Source organism: Ammodytes marinus (assembly GCF_949987685.1).
Source record: "Ammodytes marinus genome assembly, chromosome: 18".
In the NCBI taxonomy this organism is placed as follows: domain Eukaryota; kingdom Metazoa; phylum Chordata; class Actinopteri; order Uranoscopiformes; family Ammodytidae; genus Ammodytes; species Ammodytes marinus.
In genome coordinates, this window is record NC_137222.1 from 7970741 (window position 1) to 7991231 (window position 20491).

Consider the following 20491-nt stretch of genomic DNA (forward strand, 5'->3'; position numbering starts at 1 on the left):
AGTTTGGCAGTAAGATATGCAGCAACTTGCCAACAAAGGCAGTGAGGAAGAACGTTGCAAACATAGATGTAAACGTTGCAAGTAGGGCTCCAATTAACGATTAGTTTCATTGATCGATTAATCTGCAGATTATTTTCTCCATGAATCGAATTTTTGCTTAATCTGAGAAATTTCAGAAAGTACGGAAGCCAAAAGTAAAGTTTATCCGAGCCAAAAGTAAAGTCCGTGAAAACACAGCAGCAAATCCTCATGTTTTAGAGGCTGCAAATTGCTGTCTGACAGCAATGATGAATTAATTTCTAATGTAATAACAAATTATAAAAATAGTTATTTTCATGTGATTTTACCTTTTCAACCCTTTGCACATTTCATCTTAACTTCAAGTCATATCTTTTTTAATATATGTTGTGGAAAACAGTCAACACATCACTTTTACACTCATATCGGAGACTTGTTTGAGTTTTTTGATGAGGCATGCTGATTTTAGTAAATCAGGGTATTCTGGATGTTGATCTTATACAGCTAAAAACCAATCAGATCATGACAATACGGAAGTGGGGGTAAAGCTATTATCTTCACGGTATGCTATTACCATAGGTTTATTTTTCAGCTACAAAGGGAGTTCCACATTCAGTTTATTTTAAGCCATTGGAGTCACGCTGTGGCCCGTATTCAATCATCCCTCCTTCACATCATGGGTCCACAATTAAATAACATGCAGAGTCTTTACCTCACATTTCATACATGGTGACATATTCGCATTTTATTGAGATTATTTATAACAATGTTTTATACAGCCAGATTTCAATTTGAATTCTAAAGTTACTCCTGTGGCGAGAATTTCATTAATGACAGAGCTGCTCTACAACTCAAGCGAAAGTGATCTTGCTGTGTTTCTCCATCATTGAAAACCCCAGCAAAATATTTTAAATATGCCAACTATATACGATTTACATGTTATGAATGACACCTTATGATAATTAATTATAATTATGTAATTGTTTAAGCCACAGAGAGCCAGAGCGTTAAATCATTTTAAATCAATCATTCAAACCTTTGGCAGCACTGCCAGGCTCCAGTGAAGTAATGGAATCACTACTGCACAGGTGGATACATTACAATGAACAAAATGAGATCCACCAGAAGAAAAAACTAAATATCCCCTACAATTTGGTTCTTACTCTAAGCGGTATTCTTCTTTTTAATAATAATAAAAGGTATGTTATTACTAAAATAATTACTTTGATTACTATAGGGACTGAATGCTTCTATTGAATAGTTCTGCATTATATGTAATAATCACATATTAGTTTCAGGTTTCTGGTATAATAAAATCAAATCAATAAATGAATGGTATGTTGTGATAAACATTCTAAATGCCCTTGAAACTCCTTGTAAGACCCTCTGCAACCTTTGTGTGTTCCAACGTGTGCTCCGCCATCTTTACGCACCGGTTTGGTGTGTTTCATCACAGCTCACACTCAAATTACTTCATAACATTTTAAAACAATTCTTGTTTTGATGCTGCAAAATTCACAATTTTGTTGCTTCCTTGCATCATTTGCCGTTCCTGTCGTCAGCTCGTAAATACCAACAAACTGCTGTTCTGCAAATACTATTCCTCCTCACCAGATAAAATTAAAATGAAACATAGCACAATGACAACAAATGAATGACTACAGAGAAAGTTAACGGCAAGAAAAGGTTGTCATGTTGGAGCAGTCTGTTACCAATTCTGAAGCAGCTGCAAACGTGTATTATTAAAACGCAAAACCCTCAAAAAACGTAGGCAAAGCCATTATCTCCTATAGTGTGTTAGAAATGTAGCTGCTACAGAACAGACACTCTTCTAAAACAATTTGGACCATGAGACAGTGGGATACAGCGTTATGCATTATTCAAACTGAGTAGGAGAGAAAAGAACATGGACATATGCTGGTGCTGCTGATTTACACAAACTTCTTCTGGCACAGAAGAAGCACTGTATTATCGCTTAAGTCCCTATACCGTGAACACCTTAACACCAGAGCAGCAGCCCAATCTGCCACCTCCAAACACTGTATTTAAAAAAAAACACATACTACATGACATACAACGTGTTAAGGCCAGGACACACCAGTCCGACTACCCGAAAATGGTGACTGCCGATTCAGGGAGCTCCAGTCTTCCCGTTGCGGCCGAAAAAGTGCAAAGAACACACCAAACCGACTGTTGCCTTTCCGTACGCTCTGCGCTTGCGCGGGACGTAATGTCTCCATAACAGCAGGCGGCGCTAATCTGTATTGTGGCCCGAAAAAATACGGAAGCCGGAAATGATGGGACGGCTCTCTAGACCATAAACATAGACAGAAATACGTATTTATATTTATGGACCATAAAGAGCACCATTTTTAGCAAAGAGTGTCGAGCATGGTGTCGAGCAGTCAACAAGGGTTGATGCATGTGAGTACTCGCTGAACGAAACAAACAAACACATTAAAACGATGCCTAACTGTTGTTAGCTGTTTGTGCTACCCGCCTCACTTCCGGGCTTCACTGATTCGCTAGCCCTCCACAAATCAAATTGCTCCAACTGAAAGACTGTCCGCCGCCGATTATCGGCTCAAAAGAAGCCCGACGACATCAACTACGACCGATTTCACGGCACACACCAAACAGATTCGTGTCTCCGTCCCCTCGAAACTCTACGATGGCGAATATCGGGCCGGTGTGTCCTGGCCTTTAGATCAAGGCAAATAATGAACGCAAAAGGGTTGCAATGGAGAAGTATCTTAGTCTTTCTCTCACTAAATGTGTTTTTATTAAGTGTCTCAGTCTGAGTTTCTACTTCATGAAAAGAACATCTTTGAATTAAATGTCTTACTGCAAATCACTGAAATGTGAAACAGTTATTTTTTTTTATCCAAATCAATCACTAGAACCATTGTGTTCTTATAAGCTCATAATTAGTCTTATCCAAGTCCATCTATTCCATGTGATCCTCCCCACATTAAAACCCTGAAACAAGTGTTGATGTTTTTCAAACTAAAGCTCTTGAATTGTGATCTTCTACAATTTTGCTTTGGTAGCGTTATTCTCTACAACCCCTGCTGCTAGCATCTGATCAATCTCTGTTGATGAGAAGCCGTATTCCCCCAGGACCTTGGCTGTGTCTTCTCCAATAGCCGGGTCTGAGGCAAGGCACGGTTCTGCAGGAGTCCGAGAGAGGACGGGGGCTGGCCGGGGGCTTTCGTCCCCCATGGAGGACTTGATGAAAGAAGAGCGTTCCTGGTTATGTGGGTGTGAGCTCACCTCGTCGAAAGACAACACGGGTGTTACACATGCATCAGTCCTGTCAAAAATCCCTAACCAGTGCTCCTGGGTTTTTGAAGCAAAACGCTCTGTGAAGATCCGTCTCAGCTCTGGCCAATCACTGACACTCATCTGAGAAGGCAACTCTCCAGGGTCCAACTCTAAGCCTAGGAGAAAAGAAGAGAGATGTAACCCAACGGACAGACTACAGTAAGTCAATAGCAAAAAGATCTAAGACATCTTAAGAGCAGTGGTCACCAACGACTCGATCAAAAAACGAGCTGTCAGTCTTTGTGGAGTTCCAGTATTTATCTTGAAAGTGATTTGTTAATTTTCACTAATCATGATTGTTTACCTTGAGCTACAATTTTTATCAGTCATAAACATGTACTAAACAAATTAGCACACAATAGTGAGACCTTTACACCATCTGCATTGTATTTTTCACCAATGTGCATACAACAGAAGCACCCTCAGAAACAGTTTTCAAATTTGATCGTAGCCATTTCTTTCACATTGTACATTCATACATGTCTGTGTTGGGAGGAGAAGGGGAGGGAAGGGCATTTCATTACACGAATACACGCTGTGCCTTTGCTGTGCCTTGCTTTCCCCTGGGGTTTCAGGGAACCTTGAGAGGGTAATTGCATCAATTAAAACGCCTCCAAGCTGTTCTTGCACACTACGAACCTTTGAGTAGCTGTATGTAGAACTGCGGCTCGATGGCACCCACGGCCATGTACTTTCCGTCTGAAGTCTGGTAGGTATCGTAGAACGGCGCTCCACCGTCCAACATGTTTTCTCCTCTCGCGTGCTCCCACATGCCAATGCCCTGAGATTTCCATACGAATGAACCTGCATATGCTGCTCCTTCAACCTGAGGACAGCGAGAGACGGGGGGAGAAGAAAAGGAGAAGGGTCTAGGTTTATATTTCATGCATGATTATTTATATAATATCAAAGGACAGCAAAGTGAATATGAATGACCATGTCTTTGCCTTAAATAAGAGAATACTTGCTTCAATTCAAGTCCTTCATTTATTCGTTCATTGTTTCTTCATTCATGCATTCAGTGGATCAAACTCACTGCATTTGCAAACTACCTCCTACAAGTCAGTTCAAAAAACATACTTGATTTAGAGAGAAGAAAAAACACAGAGCAGGTGACATTTATTTATTTATTTATCCTTTATTTAACCAGGTTAGTCTCATTGAGATTAAAATCTCTTTTACAAGAGAGACCTGGCCAAGCTGTACAGCAGAACACAGTTACACATAAAACACATTACAAAATACAAGTTGCTACCCGTGCTATTGCAAATAACATTAAAATGTGGAAATTACCTTTTGGATTCTAAGCATTTTAGCAAAGCTTGTGGAAGTACCGCAAACAAATGGCCAAATCCACTAAAGGGTTGAGCTGTTTTTGCAGCTATTAAAACAGTTCTGATGGAGCTCAGGATTATTCAATCAAGGTCTGCTTATTTAAAAACAATTTCACTGTATGAAAAAACCTGTGATATGTATGTAACAGCCGACCTGTGTGGATGTGGGTTAGAAAACAGAACATTAATCCCCATCAAACCCTGACCAATCGTCTTTATGAAGCAACCACGGCTCCATGCTTAAAGCTGCCAAACTTTGTGGGCGTGAGTGCCGGCATATGATTAGTGCAAATTCTTTCGTGGACATGGTGCCAAAACGGGGCAGATTATAGGTGCTATTTATACACAAATAATGGTGCTATTAGCGAGCACAATTCATTCTTTCTGGTTACACTTCTATTATTGCTGATTGCTGGAACCTCTGTTACACTGTGTGCTGTGGTACTAGTCAAAAGTAACAGTACTGGTGTGTGTGTGTTAATATTTGAAGCTGAACAATGTACAGTGTGTTACTTTTCTAACACACTTCTGCTGTATGAGTCATCAGTGACAACTCACAGTAGAGAAGAAAGCAGCTCTGTCATTGGTCAGAGCTTCAGTGTGTCAACTATGGAGCCTGCTTAAAAGCCAGGTACGGCTGACTGAATGCTTTTTATTCTCTCGATGGACCCTACATCTTCAAATATACATTTTACAAAGAAATACAAGGCTGATGCCATGTGGGCATTGCAAATGTTACTTCTCCGCATTAAAACCTTATTTTCTTTGAATGTTACATTATCGCCTACCATTACAAAACAGCAGTTTTTTGAGTACGGTAGTTGTAATAAGTAATAATAATAATAATAATAAGTATTTTTTTTATTTTTTTTTATTTTTGGTGAAAAACATTGCAAAAGCATTTCTTAGCTTATACAAATATCACCACTTTAATTTGAACAAAGTCCATAGATTATTAGGCGATGATTATTCAAAAATATCAACATTTCTATCTTAAAAGTGATTTTTATGGGAATTAAACTGTTTAATACAGTACAGTGAGAAGCAAATGTATTTGACCAGTACAACTTTCATTTTAATCCATGCTGTAATTCTGTTCTCACCAATACATTTTTTTAAGAAAAAATTCATTTTAATACATCACCCCCTCAATTACATAATGTTTGCGTGAACATCAATGATTTTTGATGTCTGAGGACTATTCTTATGTGATGGATCCTTGTCATCCTTGTTTGGGACACAAGAACTGAAGGAGGCCGTTTTCTTGATATATCACAGGTGCCCTGCAGCATGCCAGTGGGAGGGGGACTGTTGGCCATGTATTTCACACTGGGGCTTTGTGCTCCTGCCTGGTTGAGGGATGGTCGGCCTAGATATATTTATATGGATGAGAGATGTTTCCAGCTATGCCTTGGAGTGTGTCCTGTTTATTTTGCTTTCAGGGATCTGCGGGGTTCCACAATTACACTTGAATTGCAGCCAAGAATTGACCCGGGGATGATAGTTTGCCAAAACATGTACAATTTCCACTGTGCAAACTTTCACAAAGGATGGTCTTTTGTCCAGATCAATACAAGATTTGGACGTGGATTTGCCCCACCAGGCAGCCTTGGCTTCATTGAAACTGCAGGTGAAAATCCAATTTCTGTTCACTCGGATCTGTCTTTTTTCCATGGCAATGAACAGCTCAAACCTTTGCAACCTCACACTGATTCATGTGACATGTTCCTAAGTCTAGGCATGCCGGGGCTTGACAGACTGAAACGTAGAATGAAAATTGTTTCTGTGAAGCCCACACATCACAATCACAAAAGTGTTGCTTTCTCCTCATCCTTGTCCTAGTTATCGTCTGCTCACAATTGAAGTCAAAGCTCACACTGCCTTTTTTTCCTCAAATCCTTCTATTCTGCTCAGGGATCAGTCATGTTTGTGTGAATTTGGAATGTAGTATAATATCCCGACCAATAATGTTGCTAAAGTTGCAGCAGTCTGCAGTTTACCGGATGTAGACAGCTTCAAATAGACGTCGCAATTTCACAACAGTAAGCCTATGAGGGTTCAAAATGTGTCTTGGATCAATTATTGTAGTGATTTAACAACAGGCGTGACACCATTTGAAACAAGACAAAAAAAAATAAGAGGGGGGGATCAATTGGATATATACATATGAGAGAGAGGGAGAGAGAGAGAGGGAGAGAGGGAAAGAGAGAGAGAGAGAAAGAAAGAGAGACACACACACGGAAGCAGGCTTTTGTTCTCTCTGAAGCCCATGTCTAATTCCAATATACGCTGTCTTTAACTTTTGTCATTAGTTTCTATAGGAATAATACTTTCTATGAATCTCAATACAGCAAATGTATGCCAAATCAATTATAAAATGATCAAATTGATGCTCGATTTCCAAATAAATGTGTTCCACAGTAATGCATCCCATTAGAAATAATATGTTTTAGTATTTGTAGCATTGAGTTCAGACAGACATCATTTTGTTAAACTTCAACAGCGTAAGAGCTGAAACTATATAGTCGATTGATTGATTAGTTGACCGACGCAAAATGAAATCGAATTTGATAATAGATTGATAAAATCAAAATCAAAATGAAATGAAATCAAACGTGTTGACTTTGCACGGAGCTAACCACAAATAGATTAATCTTTCAAATAATAATCAACAGATTAATCAACAGTGAAAAAATACCTTAAATTAGTTAGCCTGGCACCGCCCGCCTACCTACATCTGCTCAATTTTCCCTTCAGAAGTCAGTCCGAGTCTGCATTTTATTTGCGGGTTTTCTTCGGTAGATTTTTAGCGGTCCAGTCAGCAAACAGAGGGAGTGGCTGAGAACAATGACATTGAGGTTGTGCTCCATTTTTAGTTGTAGTCAGAACTTGAAGGCGGCGCATGACATACGCCACGACCAAACGTTATGCGATTGGTTATGGCAGATCCACAGAGGCACTGGGCAGATCCAATAGTTTTAAACTTCAACAGACACTTCAAGTAAGGTAACGTTTGTCAATTGAGCGATTCCAGACCTTCTGTAAAAATGAAATTAAGTACGATGGTCTGGACCAGGCTAAGCTTTAGTGGCAGTCCGTAACACTATGGGCCAGTTTCACAGACATGGATTAAGCCTAGTCCTGGACTAAATGGAATTTTGAATGGAGATTGTCCATTGAAAGTACAATTTAGTCCAGAACTAGGCTTAATCCATGTCTGCGAAACCGGCCCAATGTGTATTATTCAATGTGGGATTAATGTACCATCTATTCCTGCCCGGCATTATTAAACATTTGCCCTATTTTCCCCGTGTGTACAATTTTCTTTTTTTTTCTCACTAATCCCAGACTTATTACTAGGGGTGTGCGGTTGAATTGAAGCCCAGGATTTGCTGGGGCACCATCCAACATGACAACAGGCTAAATTAAGAACATCCGGATCTCTGCCGTTCTGATTTTGAGAATTCTTATCAAAGTCTGTCTCTCGCCCAACGTTACTTTGCCAAAGAAGTTACCCCTCTTTGTCTGATTCCAGGATGGAGTAAAAGCAGAATTTCTTATCCGCCCGAAACCCCTTAGGAGCTACCATTATGTGTATCAGACTGAGATTGATTGAAACCGGATCCTCCATCATACAACATTTGGATTCAAATATTATGGCAACTTCATGAGATATAGATTCTAACCCTCACTAGACTGGACAGGATTAAGAAACATAATAAAATGGCATCGAAAATTTATTGCACTGCCTGAGATGCTGAAGATAAAATACCAAGTCCCTTAACTTGTTGAAAATAATCAGACCAAATCAATGAAGTTTGCAGATTAAACTTTGAGAAGTAAATGATAACTTTCTTGAAAATCTTGCCTCCGAGCCTTCAACCTTGACTACCAGGCTTGTCCCTCTTCCTCTCAGCAGCACCTGCAGCAATATCCCAACAGCGCCCACTGCATATTTTTGCTAGAGGGCTGAATGTGCCGTAACACCTGGAGTGTGACTGTATGCTGCTGCTTACCATACTGGCATCAATGATCTGTCCTTTGCCTGACTTTGTCCTCTCCAGCAGAGCTAGGACTATCCCCAGAGCACATGTGAGTCCGCCCCCTGCAAAGTCTGCTATGAGGTTCAATGGAGCGTAGGGCTTCTCTCCACTACGACCCAGCCGGGATAAAAGACCTGTGAAGGGAAATGACAGCTGATGAGAGCGTTGTTATAGGAGAACAATTAAGTACCTCAAGTGGCCTGAAAACAAACTAAAAGTAATTAGTTTGATAGGTGAATGAATGAAGGCAGGCAGTGAAGCCAGCTCATTAAACGACAAAGGGAAATTATAACAGCTTCTGCTAATGGGAATGTTTTTTCTTTCAATATATGCTTTGAGCAAATCTGATTGGAATTTTTATTCTGACCTGACTTTTGCACATGGCTTCTTTTTGTTACTCCGTACTCGTACGTATATGTTACAAAATAATTTTTTTATTCCTCTGCTTCCTGGGTATCAATGCCAACTAGAAAAAGCTGTTACAGGTGTTTCCAAAAAAATTCTGTATGTGCTGTATAAAACACACAAAAAGAAAAAGCAACTTGTTGATATACATCTCATTTAAATGTAGTCAGTGTATCAGTAGCTTTACGATTTAAATCTAAAACAAGTGTATAGGTTTATAGTTTTTCAGTAAAATTTTGGGTGCATCTGGGGATCGTTATGTTTTGATAAAATTATTTTTTGCCTCGAGCTGTTATTCTCTTTAATTATTTGAAGACGCATACAAGGACAAAAGCCAGCCCTTGAAGATGTTTATTTTTGCTGTAGTACCATAGAATACATTTTAGGCTTCCATTTCAAATTAAATTAAGCAAGACAGTTGGGAATTTCGTGCTTTGAGGGTGAAAACGCTTTTAAATTATCTTCGGGAAGTGCTCCTACTTTATGCAAAATTACCATATGGTTGGGTTAACTGTATCACCCCCCAGTGGTATCCATAGGGTTTTACATATATCCTCTATATTGTGTGTTATCAGAGTTATATTGGGGCTAAGCTTTACATCTTACCCCAGTCACTTTTGTTGTTGATCTTTATATGTTGCATCTTCCTGCTGTTGTCAAGCTTTTCGCATAAGTCACCTCACCTCACTTAAATAAATATAATAAAAGCTAAAATTAACTATTTGAATAAAAATGTCAAACCAAATAAATATAAAGATTCTTTATATGTATTCTTGCCGCAGACTTCCCATTCATTTCAGGATAGATGGTTAGAGTCAAGTGTTGTTAAGTTTAGCTAGTTTTACTTGAAAGGTAAGGGCTGTCTATTGTAACTATGTGTAGGATTAAGTGAAAAGAAAAAATGTCAAAGGTAAAAGTTGACCGTCAACCCTGAGTTATAGACTGTAACTTTGTCAGTGTTCAGGAATTCAACCTTTTTTCACCAAAATAATCGTGGATGTACAGTGTACACAGAGAAAAAACACCTTAAAGAGAACACAAACAGGAGGGAATCATCCTCCTCTACTATAGGTGATGCAATGTATTGTGAAGTGCGTTAATATTAAAAACAGTCATGTGTGTGTGTGTATGTGTCTGTTCTGACCCGACAAGGCGAGGTAGTTGATATCATGCCCGGCCGCATTGGCATAAGATCCACTCTGTCCGTACCCTGTCAACCGGGCGTAGATCAGACGAGGGTTTTCTTTCAACAGCTCGTTTGGACCAAGGCCCAGCTTCTCCATCACACCTGGAGGGTCGGAAGAAAAGTCAAACTACAATATGACTGTTAAATCACAAGTCAGTCACTTATACCAGGTCTATCTACCTGCATCACCTGCCACTCAATGGGTTGGCCACTCCCATCAAGGCTATATATAGGTTGGCCTTTTAGCCATATGACTTCCTTGTTATCTCCCTCCCAAACACCAGCCAGAACAAAGGAAGCATGGATGTGAGTTATAAGGAATTTTCCCCCTTAAATAATGACTTTATATGACTGTTCTAACTAAGTAACTGATCTGACCTTTACGATAGGGCTCGAGGACCACATCAGACTGGACACAGAGCTTCTTGAGTAGAGCTACACCCGCGGGTGTCTTCAGGTTGATGGCCACAGATCGTTTCCCACGCGCCTGTGTGTCCAAAGACATGGTAACCTTTGTGCGGTCCACACGGATCACCTTGGCGCCAAAATCAGCCAGGATCATGCCGCAGAAAGGTGCCGGCGCCAAGCCTGCCAGCTCGATAACCCTCACTCCAGCCAATGCCATGATGAAAGGACTATAGACAGGTAGAATATATTTTTTAAACTTCTCAGTGTAATTAAATTCAGTGTGACACCGACAGCACAAACAATTCAGATGCTAAAACAATTATTTTTTGGTCCTTGGTAAAAAAGGCAGAAGGTAAACGAGTTACGTGTCTGATAAAAAGGGGAACGCTACAGTGTTGTACAAATGTTAATGGATTATAAAACATAAGCTTGTAGCTCCTCCTCACCTGTCAGTACTTAGCGAGCATTTGTTTTTTTTTAATGGATGGCCCTGTAGCCTCACAGAAGGTGAGGAGTAATAGATTATGTATTGTATTCATACCAACATGTTGTTTGTAAGTAATAAGGACACTGGTCACAGCAGCACTGCAATGCAATTTACTAAATGCCAAAGACACATTTTGAAGATTTTTTTCCTTTTATACTAATCTCAAAATGTATGCCCCAATTTTCCTGATATGACAGCAAGTTAGAGACCTCAGTCAACTCAACTGACATTTAAATAATGTGAAACATCAAAAATAGTGAAAAAATTTCCCAACACTTTCAAGATGTTCAAATGTGCATATTTACCGCTTTTCTTTATCACATTTCAGAAACTGAATGTGGAACAAGATTGTGCATACACCATTCCATAAATCAATGCAAATAATTGAATAATGAATATAATAGTTAGTTGCATAATCCCTTCAGCAAACTAGCTATGGTATAGACATCAGGTTGATGATCATTTTGGCCTTTATTGTGATTGAAGGGTAGACACTAAACCAGAAGTCTAGTTTTCATATTCTTTGGGAAGGCTAGCATGAGTCTTAGCACATTTCTCTCCTGTAATATATAGACAACATATATGAGCAGTGCACACGTCCCTGCGAGGTATAAAAAGCAAGCTAGAGTACATTTTAGACTTTAGACTCTGAAACTGTGTCAAAGTTCATATTCTTTTTCAAAGTCCAAAGTGCCATAAGCTATTAAGTGCTAGCAGCAGCTAGGTAAGCCTGTTAAGTCTAAAGTAAAACAATTATGTCAACAAGTACTTGCTGAGTTTTTACCAAGTTGTAGGCTACTATATGTTTCGTTTTCTGACATTACTTTCATAATAACAATAGCTAACAGGTCAATTTTGACAACAGTCTGCACTCTGAACAATAACAGCTGAGCCCTTTTTTATATTTAGGAGGAGGTCAAAACAATACTCTTGAATGAGAAGCGGCAGTTGTTAAGCTACATCAGCGCACAAGGGTATTTTTAGAAAGCAGCTTCTCACCAAAGTTTATCCACCTTATGCTTTCCAAGTCGAGTAAAGGACTTTCTGCTGCAGGCTTGCAATGGTTCGATTTCTTCACTAGTGCGCGCGAAGGAGCGCTCGAGCTCGGTGCGGGTGGGAGGACTTTGGCCGAAACGGTAAATATTGGGAACGGCGGGCAATATGCTACACAGAAAAGATCATAAGAAAAAATATAAATGTAATACCTTATTTAACAAATCGTAAAGGGTTCATGTTGATTCAATAGTGACGTTATTTGCTAATTAACAAAATTATTCGGATTTAAACAACAAAACACGCCAATATTTTGAACCATAAAGCTCATGTTTGTCCTCACCTGTTTAAAAATCGTTAACTGGTTGAGCAGGTAATCCGCACTGTACCCAGTTTTGATAAAGAGAGCTGACTCCGCATAGCCGGGCGGCCTTCGGGGTGTGCTGACTAGCAAAGTAAGCGAAACTTGTTATGAAGCTGCTTCCTGGTGACCTCAGCGTGCCGGCCATAAGATTTCTGGGAAATGTAGTTCTTATGTCACTTGACTTGAATATAATTGAATCGCAGTGTGAAACATTTTTAGCAAGAAATTAGAAATTACATTAATTTGGCCTATCAATAGGCTACCTGCGAGTTGTGTGCTGCATTTGGGTCCAACCTACATCCGTGACTATTAACAATATCACATCGAAATCAGTCTTTTTATTTTTCTTAGACCACTAACTAACCACCTCTAAATGTATGGTGTAGCCTAGTTGTGTATTAAATGTGTATTCGTTTAACCTACTAATCCTACTAATGAATTGTCCTGTTTTTTACTTTCTTTATTTCTGTTTCACCATGTTTTTATATAGCAAATGTTTCTATTGGGCTATACCTTTGTCATTTTTATTGTAACATCAACCTGCCTAATGGACTACGGATGGAAATTAGCCCTCGGACTACAATCTGGCATATGTAGGCTATGTGTACTGTTGTAAACGTTCATGTGCATTGTCCTGAAATAAGTAAAATATAAATAAGAAATGAGACCCAGCAGAGTGGAATTTAGTCCAAATGAAATTGAGATTAGGCCTACATACTTTCTTAGATAGAAAAAATTGCTTCAAAGGCCATTTTAAAAATTCATTACCTAAAAAATTTGACAAATATTTTTCATGTCCCTGCGGTGTAATTTCAGGCATTTCAGGTGGCAGAACAGAATGTCAGCTTGACATACTAGCATATGTTTCAGAGCATGCCTTTACAGAGGTTCACTTTTTTGTTTAAGTTTTGATCCTTTTTTTTTTTTGTTGTTCTGTCCAACTTTTTTTATATTTGACTCTACAAAAGGTAGGCTATGTAATGTTTAATAACAGAGTGTAGTGTGATGCAGCAATTGCAATTGTCTTTGCTTGGCATGTTGATGAAAATAACTCATAAGGGTTGTATTTTGGCTGTTTTATCATAGATGTACCTTGGTCTTCCCCCTGTCCCTCCTCCCCTTTCCTCTAATTTATTTTGCTTAAGAACAAAATAAATATATATTTTTTTAAAGGAAAAGATATTCATCCTCATGTACCATATGCCATGAATATCAGGCTAAGTCATCTAAAAGTTGTTGAGATATTATACCATGAATATCAACCATTAGGTATTTACAAAGTCAGTCATCCTCTGAATGCGATCCATCGTATAGTTTGGGCCAAAGTGGTTGGGTTTATTATTCAAATGAATGCTTCAGTTTTATTATCGGTGACTTGACGACACCTCCACAAAGTTCGACCCAATTGTGGTGGCTATCAATAAGTGAATATTAATCGAAAAGCGAACCATACATTTTCTTTACCTTGAAGATGACATCAATAGTTACGCAACCTTGTTTTTATTGGGTTTCTGTGGCCTGGATTGATCAGTCTTAGCCTTTATTTGAGTGCTTCTTCAGTTGTGAAGCAAATAAGCTCTACTTATGACTGAAATGTCAGCTTTAATGATGCAACCCAGATGGATGCCGCTACAGGGGTTTATCAAAGATGTATTTAATAAAATACCACATTATTTTGAAGGTCAGTTGGAAGTGTGCCCACAATGTCTCCACATTTAAAAATAAATTATAAAGGAGAGGAGAAAAGAGACTTATGTGCTTTGATAATGGTCATCTTTGAATGGGAGATCACTTACCAACATTAGCAATTATCTGCCATGAGTCACCATATTAACTCTGTACAAAACATCTCATCCAAGTAATGTCAGATGGAAACCTAAGCTTAAAAACAAGACCACATTTGGATAACATCCTCTTTGACTCGCCTACAGACGTCACGTCACTTTTTGGTGTTTACCTCACATGCCATACAATCACAACGTTGCTGGTTCGATTCGTGCTGGGAGCACATCATGTTAATTTAAATAGGTTGCTGATAACCACTTTGTCCTGCGCTATAGGTGACCGGGAGAGATCACAATGGCACACACAGTTCCATGAAAATCAAGGTGTTTGTGCTTTTCCTTTCAAGCACATTAACATGATGTGCTTTTAAAATATGTTTGGGGCATTTTCTCCTTTTGATGGAATGGCTGCCTGTATACTTGGCTACAGTTCTTTGAAAACACAAACGGGTAAGATCTCCACTGTGGAGTCCTGGTTAGAGGCTTTATCTTGAAGACAAAAGAGACAGGCCTCACAAACGCCAAAGAGGTAAGCAAAGGATTCACACTGAGAGGAGATACAGACGGATAGAAAAGAGGTTTAAAGAAATGCACAGATATCAGAACGTTTACACATGTAAGGTGCAAAGTGTTTGAAGTGTCGATTTTAAAAGCCTCAACTGAGTCAGCTTGTCTAATGTCAACAGGGAGATTATTCCAGAGGAAAGGACTCCGATAAGAGATGGCCGTGCAGCCGGCTGATTTATTTTTTTCCTATAGGGAACAGACATGCATCCTAAGTGTGTAGTATACAAAGGGAATGTAAAGTATGAAATCAGTCAGGTATCGGGGGCCAGTAAAGGGGGTGACTGTGGCTCAAGTGGTTAAGCGGGTTGGCCAATGATCCAAGGGTTGGAGGTTCGATCCCCGCCCGGCCACTGTGTCATGGTTGTTGTGTCCCTGGCCAAGACACTTCACCCACCTTGCCTTGTGTGAATGTGTATGATTGTTGTATGTTTGAGGGGGTGGTCGGAGGGGCCGTTTGGCGCTGAATGGCAGCCACGCTTCCGTCAGTCTGCCCCAGGGCAGCTGTGGCTACTATCGTAGTTTACCACTGACTGGTATGACTGTGTGAACGAATGGAACCCGGAACCCTGTAAAGCGCTTTGAGTACCTTGAAAAGCGCTATATAAATCCAATCCATTATAAAGGCTTAATTGAGGATTTCTGCTACAGCCATGAATAGAGAAAGAATGTTGCATAAAAGTTAAAAAGCCATCTTGGTGATTTCTTTCATTTGCTGATAAAAAGAAAAGATGGGATCAAACGTAGCTGTTAAACTAGGAGGGATAAGCGTTGTCTAGATTTCCTGAAACTTAATCGAACTGGTGTCGAGCAGGGCCAATTAGCCTACATAAGATTGCGTTGTCTAATTATGCGGCGACGGAGGAGCAGGACGAGGACAACAATAATCTTATGAATATGTCCTTGTGTGATTATTAAACCTTCCTAAATAACAACTGAACAGTTTTCAAACAGACTCCCTAGTGGCTTTGTCAGCTGTTGTTTCCAAAGTAGGCTAAACGAAAAACTGGAACTCCAATATTGGACAAGAAATCCTTAAAATTGTGATGAGAGAAAAACATGTAGTGTGTTGAGAGATATAGAATACTAAACTGAAATGTTAGATTCCTCAAATGATTATTCCACAACCTCTGACAGGTTACACCTCTTCTATTGTCTTATACGTACTCAGACCCCCCCCCCCCCCCCCCCCCCCTGCTGTGTTGATCAGACTGTTTCATAGCCTCCCCCCCAAACATTGCTGTTTATGGTGAATTGAAAGCATTTGTAAAAGTATAAAGTATGTGACTTGGTGTCTGATCATGGCCATTCCTGAAAGCATACACACTACTGGGGTCAGGATGGACCTTCATTTCTAATAACCCAGGAACATGAAGCCTCTATTCTTTGATTACATACTCTGCTTGATTTAATAATAATAATAATAATAATAATAATAATAATAATAATGATAATAATAATGATTTGGTCATCATGTCTCCATATAGTGCTGGGCTACAGCAACTGCTTAAAGTGTGCTCTAGCTACGGAGTTCAATATGACATTAAGTTCAATCCTAAGAAGAGCGTTATTATGATTGCTAAAACTAAGGAGGATCAAAAGCAAACGTTTCCTTCATTCTTACTGTCTGACCGTACTCTACAGGTGGTTAAGAAGGTACGGTATTTAGGTCACATCATCACTGATGATCTATGTGATGATGATGAAGTCCAGTGCCAGTGCTGTAAGCTTTATGCTCAGGCCAATATGTTGGCACGCAAATTTAAAGTTAGTCTCTTCAGAGCCTACTCTATTTTACACAGCTCACCTCTGGTGTAAATATAGAACAGCAAAACTGAAAAAGTTACAGGTAGCGTATAATGATGCGTTTAGGATCCTCCTTAAGCTTCCTAGATGGACAAGTGCTAGCTCTTTGTTTGTGACTAGTAATGTCCCCACCTTTCATGCTGTGTTGAGGAATTTAATGTACAAATTTATGTGTCGACTTCTAGAGTCAAAAAACAAAGTAATAATTGCACTCACTGACACTAAACGGAGTGATACAAGGTACTCCTCTGGGTTGTGGAAACATTGGAATCGATGCTTGTATGTATTTTAATTTGTGTTGTCATGTATTTGTATCGTCTTTTTATATGGAACCTTGAGTCCGGAATAAAGCATTCATTCATTCATTCAGTACAGCCTTAAGATCTCATTTTTCTCCTTACAAAATAGTCAGGGGACAAAGGTCATGAAACTATAGTTTCCAAAAACAACAGATCAGCTCAGAAAAAATGGATGTCGAGCTGGAAGGGTTATCGTTTATCATCAAATCCTGTTCTGACTCATGCAACATTCATCACCTTTTGTTTGGGGAACAAGATCTTTATTAATCAATTATGAAGACCATGCAGAGTTTCTTTGGTAACTTATGCTCCTGCACCTGACCCAGCTGTTACTGCATCTGGTTAGTGTGTTGCATTTCTTGTGCCGTGGGCTAACAGACGGAACTGCCAGGCTCAAAATGTAGCTTGCTCTGACTTCATAAAACAATGGAAACATTGAGTTGAAAAAATCATATGCAGCCACATTCCACAATAAGCAATATTGTTTTCCTTACTGCCGGGAGCCAGAGTTGGCACAGGGGCAGGGCGGAAACTTATTTTCAGAAGGCTGGATCATCGAAAAGCCATCAAAATAGTTTACTTCTCCAGCTGTGAAAAATAACAAAATCGGTGAATTTAGCGAAAGAATATCCACTTTGTCAACCACTTTGCCAGTTAGAGTTTAGCTGATGGGATGAAAAAAAGAGGGCGAGTGAAGCGATGAATGCTGCTGCCCTCTGTTGGCCATGCATATCTACATAATGTGCAGGTTTTACAAAAGGATCAGTTGCAGGATTGAATGGTGCTGTAGTGACAAGTGCGTCCCTTTGTTTGTGTGTGTGTGTGTGTGTGAAAATGATCTCTCCAGGTGTGTGCGCAAACATCAAAGCACACTGTAAAATGCCATTTAATTCACGGATTGAACTTTGATGAAATATTCAGTGTATAGCCTATACTTTGTAATTATTGTCATCAAGAATTCCTCTTTATTTAATTATGTTATTTTTTTATTTTTTTTATCTAGAAGCAGTCTGAAGAGAAATTCAACCCCACGCTGCTTTGATTAAAATATGCTTTGGACTGTGGCTTGGCCCACACATAACTTTCAGAGGTGCTGTCACAGGCCAGGTTTGAAGCCATGTGTCATGCAGCAAATAAAAAAAATCTGCTTTGCATACAGGTATATCAGTGTTAGTTCCTTTTTTAAATAACAGCCAACTGCCACAGATTTACATGTCAATTTCTTGCAGAGTTAGGAGAGAGGATGATCGATGTTGGAGCATCACATTTCAGTCACAGGAAACTGGCAGGAAAAAGTATATTCAGCTAACTTTTTTTCACCTAGTTCCTGCTAATTCCAAATAATATACAGTATATATTTTGAGATTAGTGATATCAGTATCTGTACATCTAAACGTGGCAGAGGTTAGGATAGTAGGTGGGGATGTTTAAAGGAATACTTCACCCATACGGTACCGGCGTTCTATCATTATAAAATCGCTATTATGATCAAATGAATGAGGTTTTTCTTCCCTCAGTCTTTCCTCAGTCTTCCCTTGGCCCAGCTGTCCTGTGAATCCTAACCCTACATCACACTAGTAAAATGTAGGGTTAGACAGTGAGACCAAAAAACACTCTTTCTGCCTTTTCTCAGGCTAGGATAAACTGATTTCAAAAGTGTTTGCACATTTATACTACATAGGATCTCAGAGTTCAATACACATTTATATTCCCACCGGTGAAGTAGGTCTTTAATTACTGTTTAAACACACATATGCAATTACTGCTGCATCATGGCACCAGTCACCATGGACTTTGTACCAGAAAGAGAAAGAAATCCGACACAGATATCCTGTTGGCCTGCACTTCATGTGGCTTCATCGCTACTGTAAGTAGAGGAATTGGCTACTGAAATATATCGACCGGTATGATATTGAATGTTTACTGACAAATACCTTAATTATTTTGTTTCAAAGAATTCTGTTTAGATATCCTGTATGATTTCTCTCAAGCACATTGTATGAAGGTGTAATCAAGTGCTGCTGGGGGAGGGTGTCAACTGGCCCTGACTTTTCCATTCCATTTTTATTTTTTCAATTGAAGTGGCATCCTAATTGGACACCTCCAAGCTCTGTTTTGGTATAGAGCTGTTAAGCGGAAGTCCCTTACTTCGGCTCGAAAAATTACAACGGTAGTCAATGGAAAGAAATGTATTATTTTCTGGTCCCAGTCATGAAATGCCTTCGATTACACATATGTTTTGTATGGATTTAGATGGTATTTTTTCGTGCAAAGAATGGAACAATTTAGCGAGTAGAAGCTGGATACGGTCAGGTTTTGTGCAGAGCGCTTTTGTGGACTACAGCTCTTCGCTGCTCTTGACGCTTATGATATACGTCACCACCACTCAGCTGTGTCAATAATGCACTTTACTGCCTTCTTTCAAGGACAAGACAAAAGTCTTCAGCGTGGCGAAAACCACTACACAAGTGGACATGTGGAGAGTTTCAATTTCTCGAGTGGGGAGATTGTTGGCATTGTCCACGCCAGACATTAGCAATAGCATTAGCACTGTCAGTCGAGAAGTGGAGGGAATGTGTTGAGGTGACGTCACAGAGGCGACAAGACTTGTAGTTGTTCTCGTAACATTTTTTCAAAAGCCGTTAGAAGAATAATCATACAACATACCGTCAAACTCTTCACATGAAAAATTATCATTTAGACCCATACAAAACATATATGTAATCCAAGGCATTTAATGACTGGGACCAGAAAATAGTAGATTACTTTCCATAGACTCCCATTCATTTTTTTCAGCCGATAGGCCCCATGCCCCGTAATTCCGCCACTTCCGCTTAACAGCTAAGGTCACATCAGAGGGGAAAGCACGCACAGGCCGCCCAACCCAACATGGAGGAGGTGGCCTTTTTTGATTTTTCATCCCTGTCCCTGAGAGGGCTCTGTGCACGCTGCTGCAGTAGAGCATGGTACATCTACACGTACAACAAGGTCTTATGTACATAAACACAGAAAATCTGAAGCAGAAGATACAGTTCAGTATCCTCCCATACAAATATAAAATATATTCAAATCCACTTTCAAGCTGTCCACAAATGATGCTTAACCAGATGAGCCAAAAATAAACTTGTGTGCAGGCAGAACAATAGCGGTGTATTTCTTTTATTTCCATTATAAATCATGTTTGTCCTGTGTAGGACAATGCCAGGATGCCTTCTCTGTCAAGAGTGAAAGATCTTAACAAGGATTGAGAGGAAATTTGGCTCCCAAAGGAGGAATTACAGTAACTCTGGTGACCCCTGGTAACCTTTACTGCGCTATCGCTTTTTTGAGAAATGTTTTAGACGTAGTTTTTCTGGGTGATATGTTGCATATCTGGAGACCTTCTGACCTTCCCTGTAGTGTCAGATGGTTAACCATTTATAGATATTTCTTGTGCCGAGTAAGGGGTTTAATTTCTGATAAACCATAAGGAAACT

The 20491-nt window shown here is 39.5% G+C and overlaps 1 protein-coding gene across 1 annotated transcript; it reads right to left on the bottom strand.

The window, feature by feature from the left end:
- Positions 1-743: 743 nt before the first annotated feature.
- amacr (alpha-methylacyl-CoA racemase) lies at positions 744-12220 on the bottom strand. The gene is made up of 6 exons (XM_080047332.1): positions 12205-12220; positions 10689-10945; positions 10269-10412; positions 8693-8853; positions 3982-4168; positions 744-3458 (listed from the first exon to the last, which is right to left on the bottom strand). The coding sequence occupies exons 2-6, from the start codon at positions 10933-10935 to the stop codon at positions 3049-3051; spliced, it is 1149 nt and encodes a 382-aa protein (XP_079903458.1). The 5' UTR covers positions 10936-10945; positions 12205-12220; the 3' UTR covers positions 744-3048.
- Positions 12221-20491: the final 8271 nt, after the last annotated feature.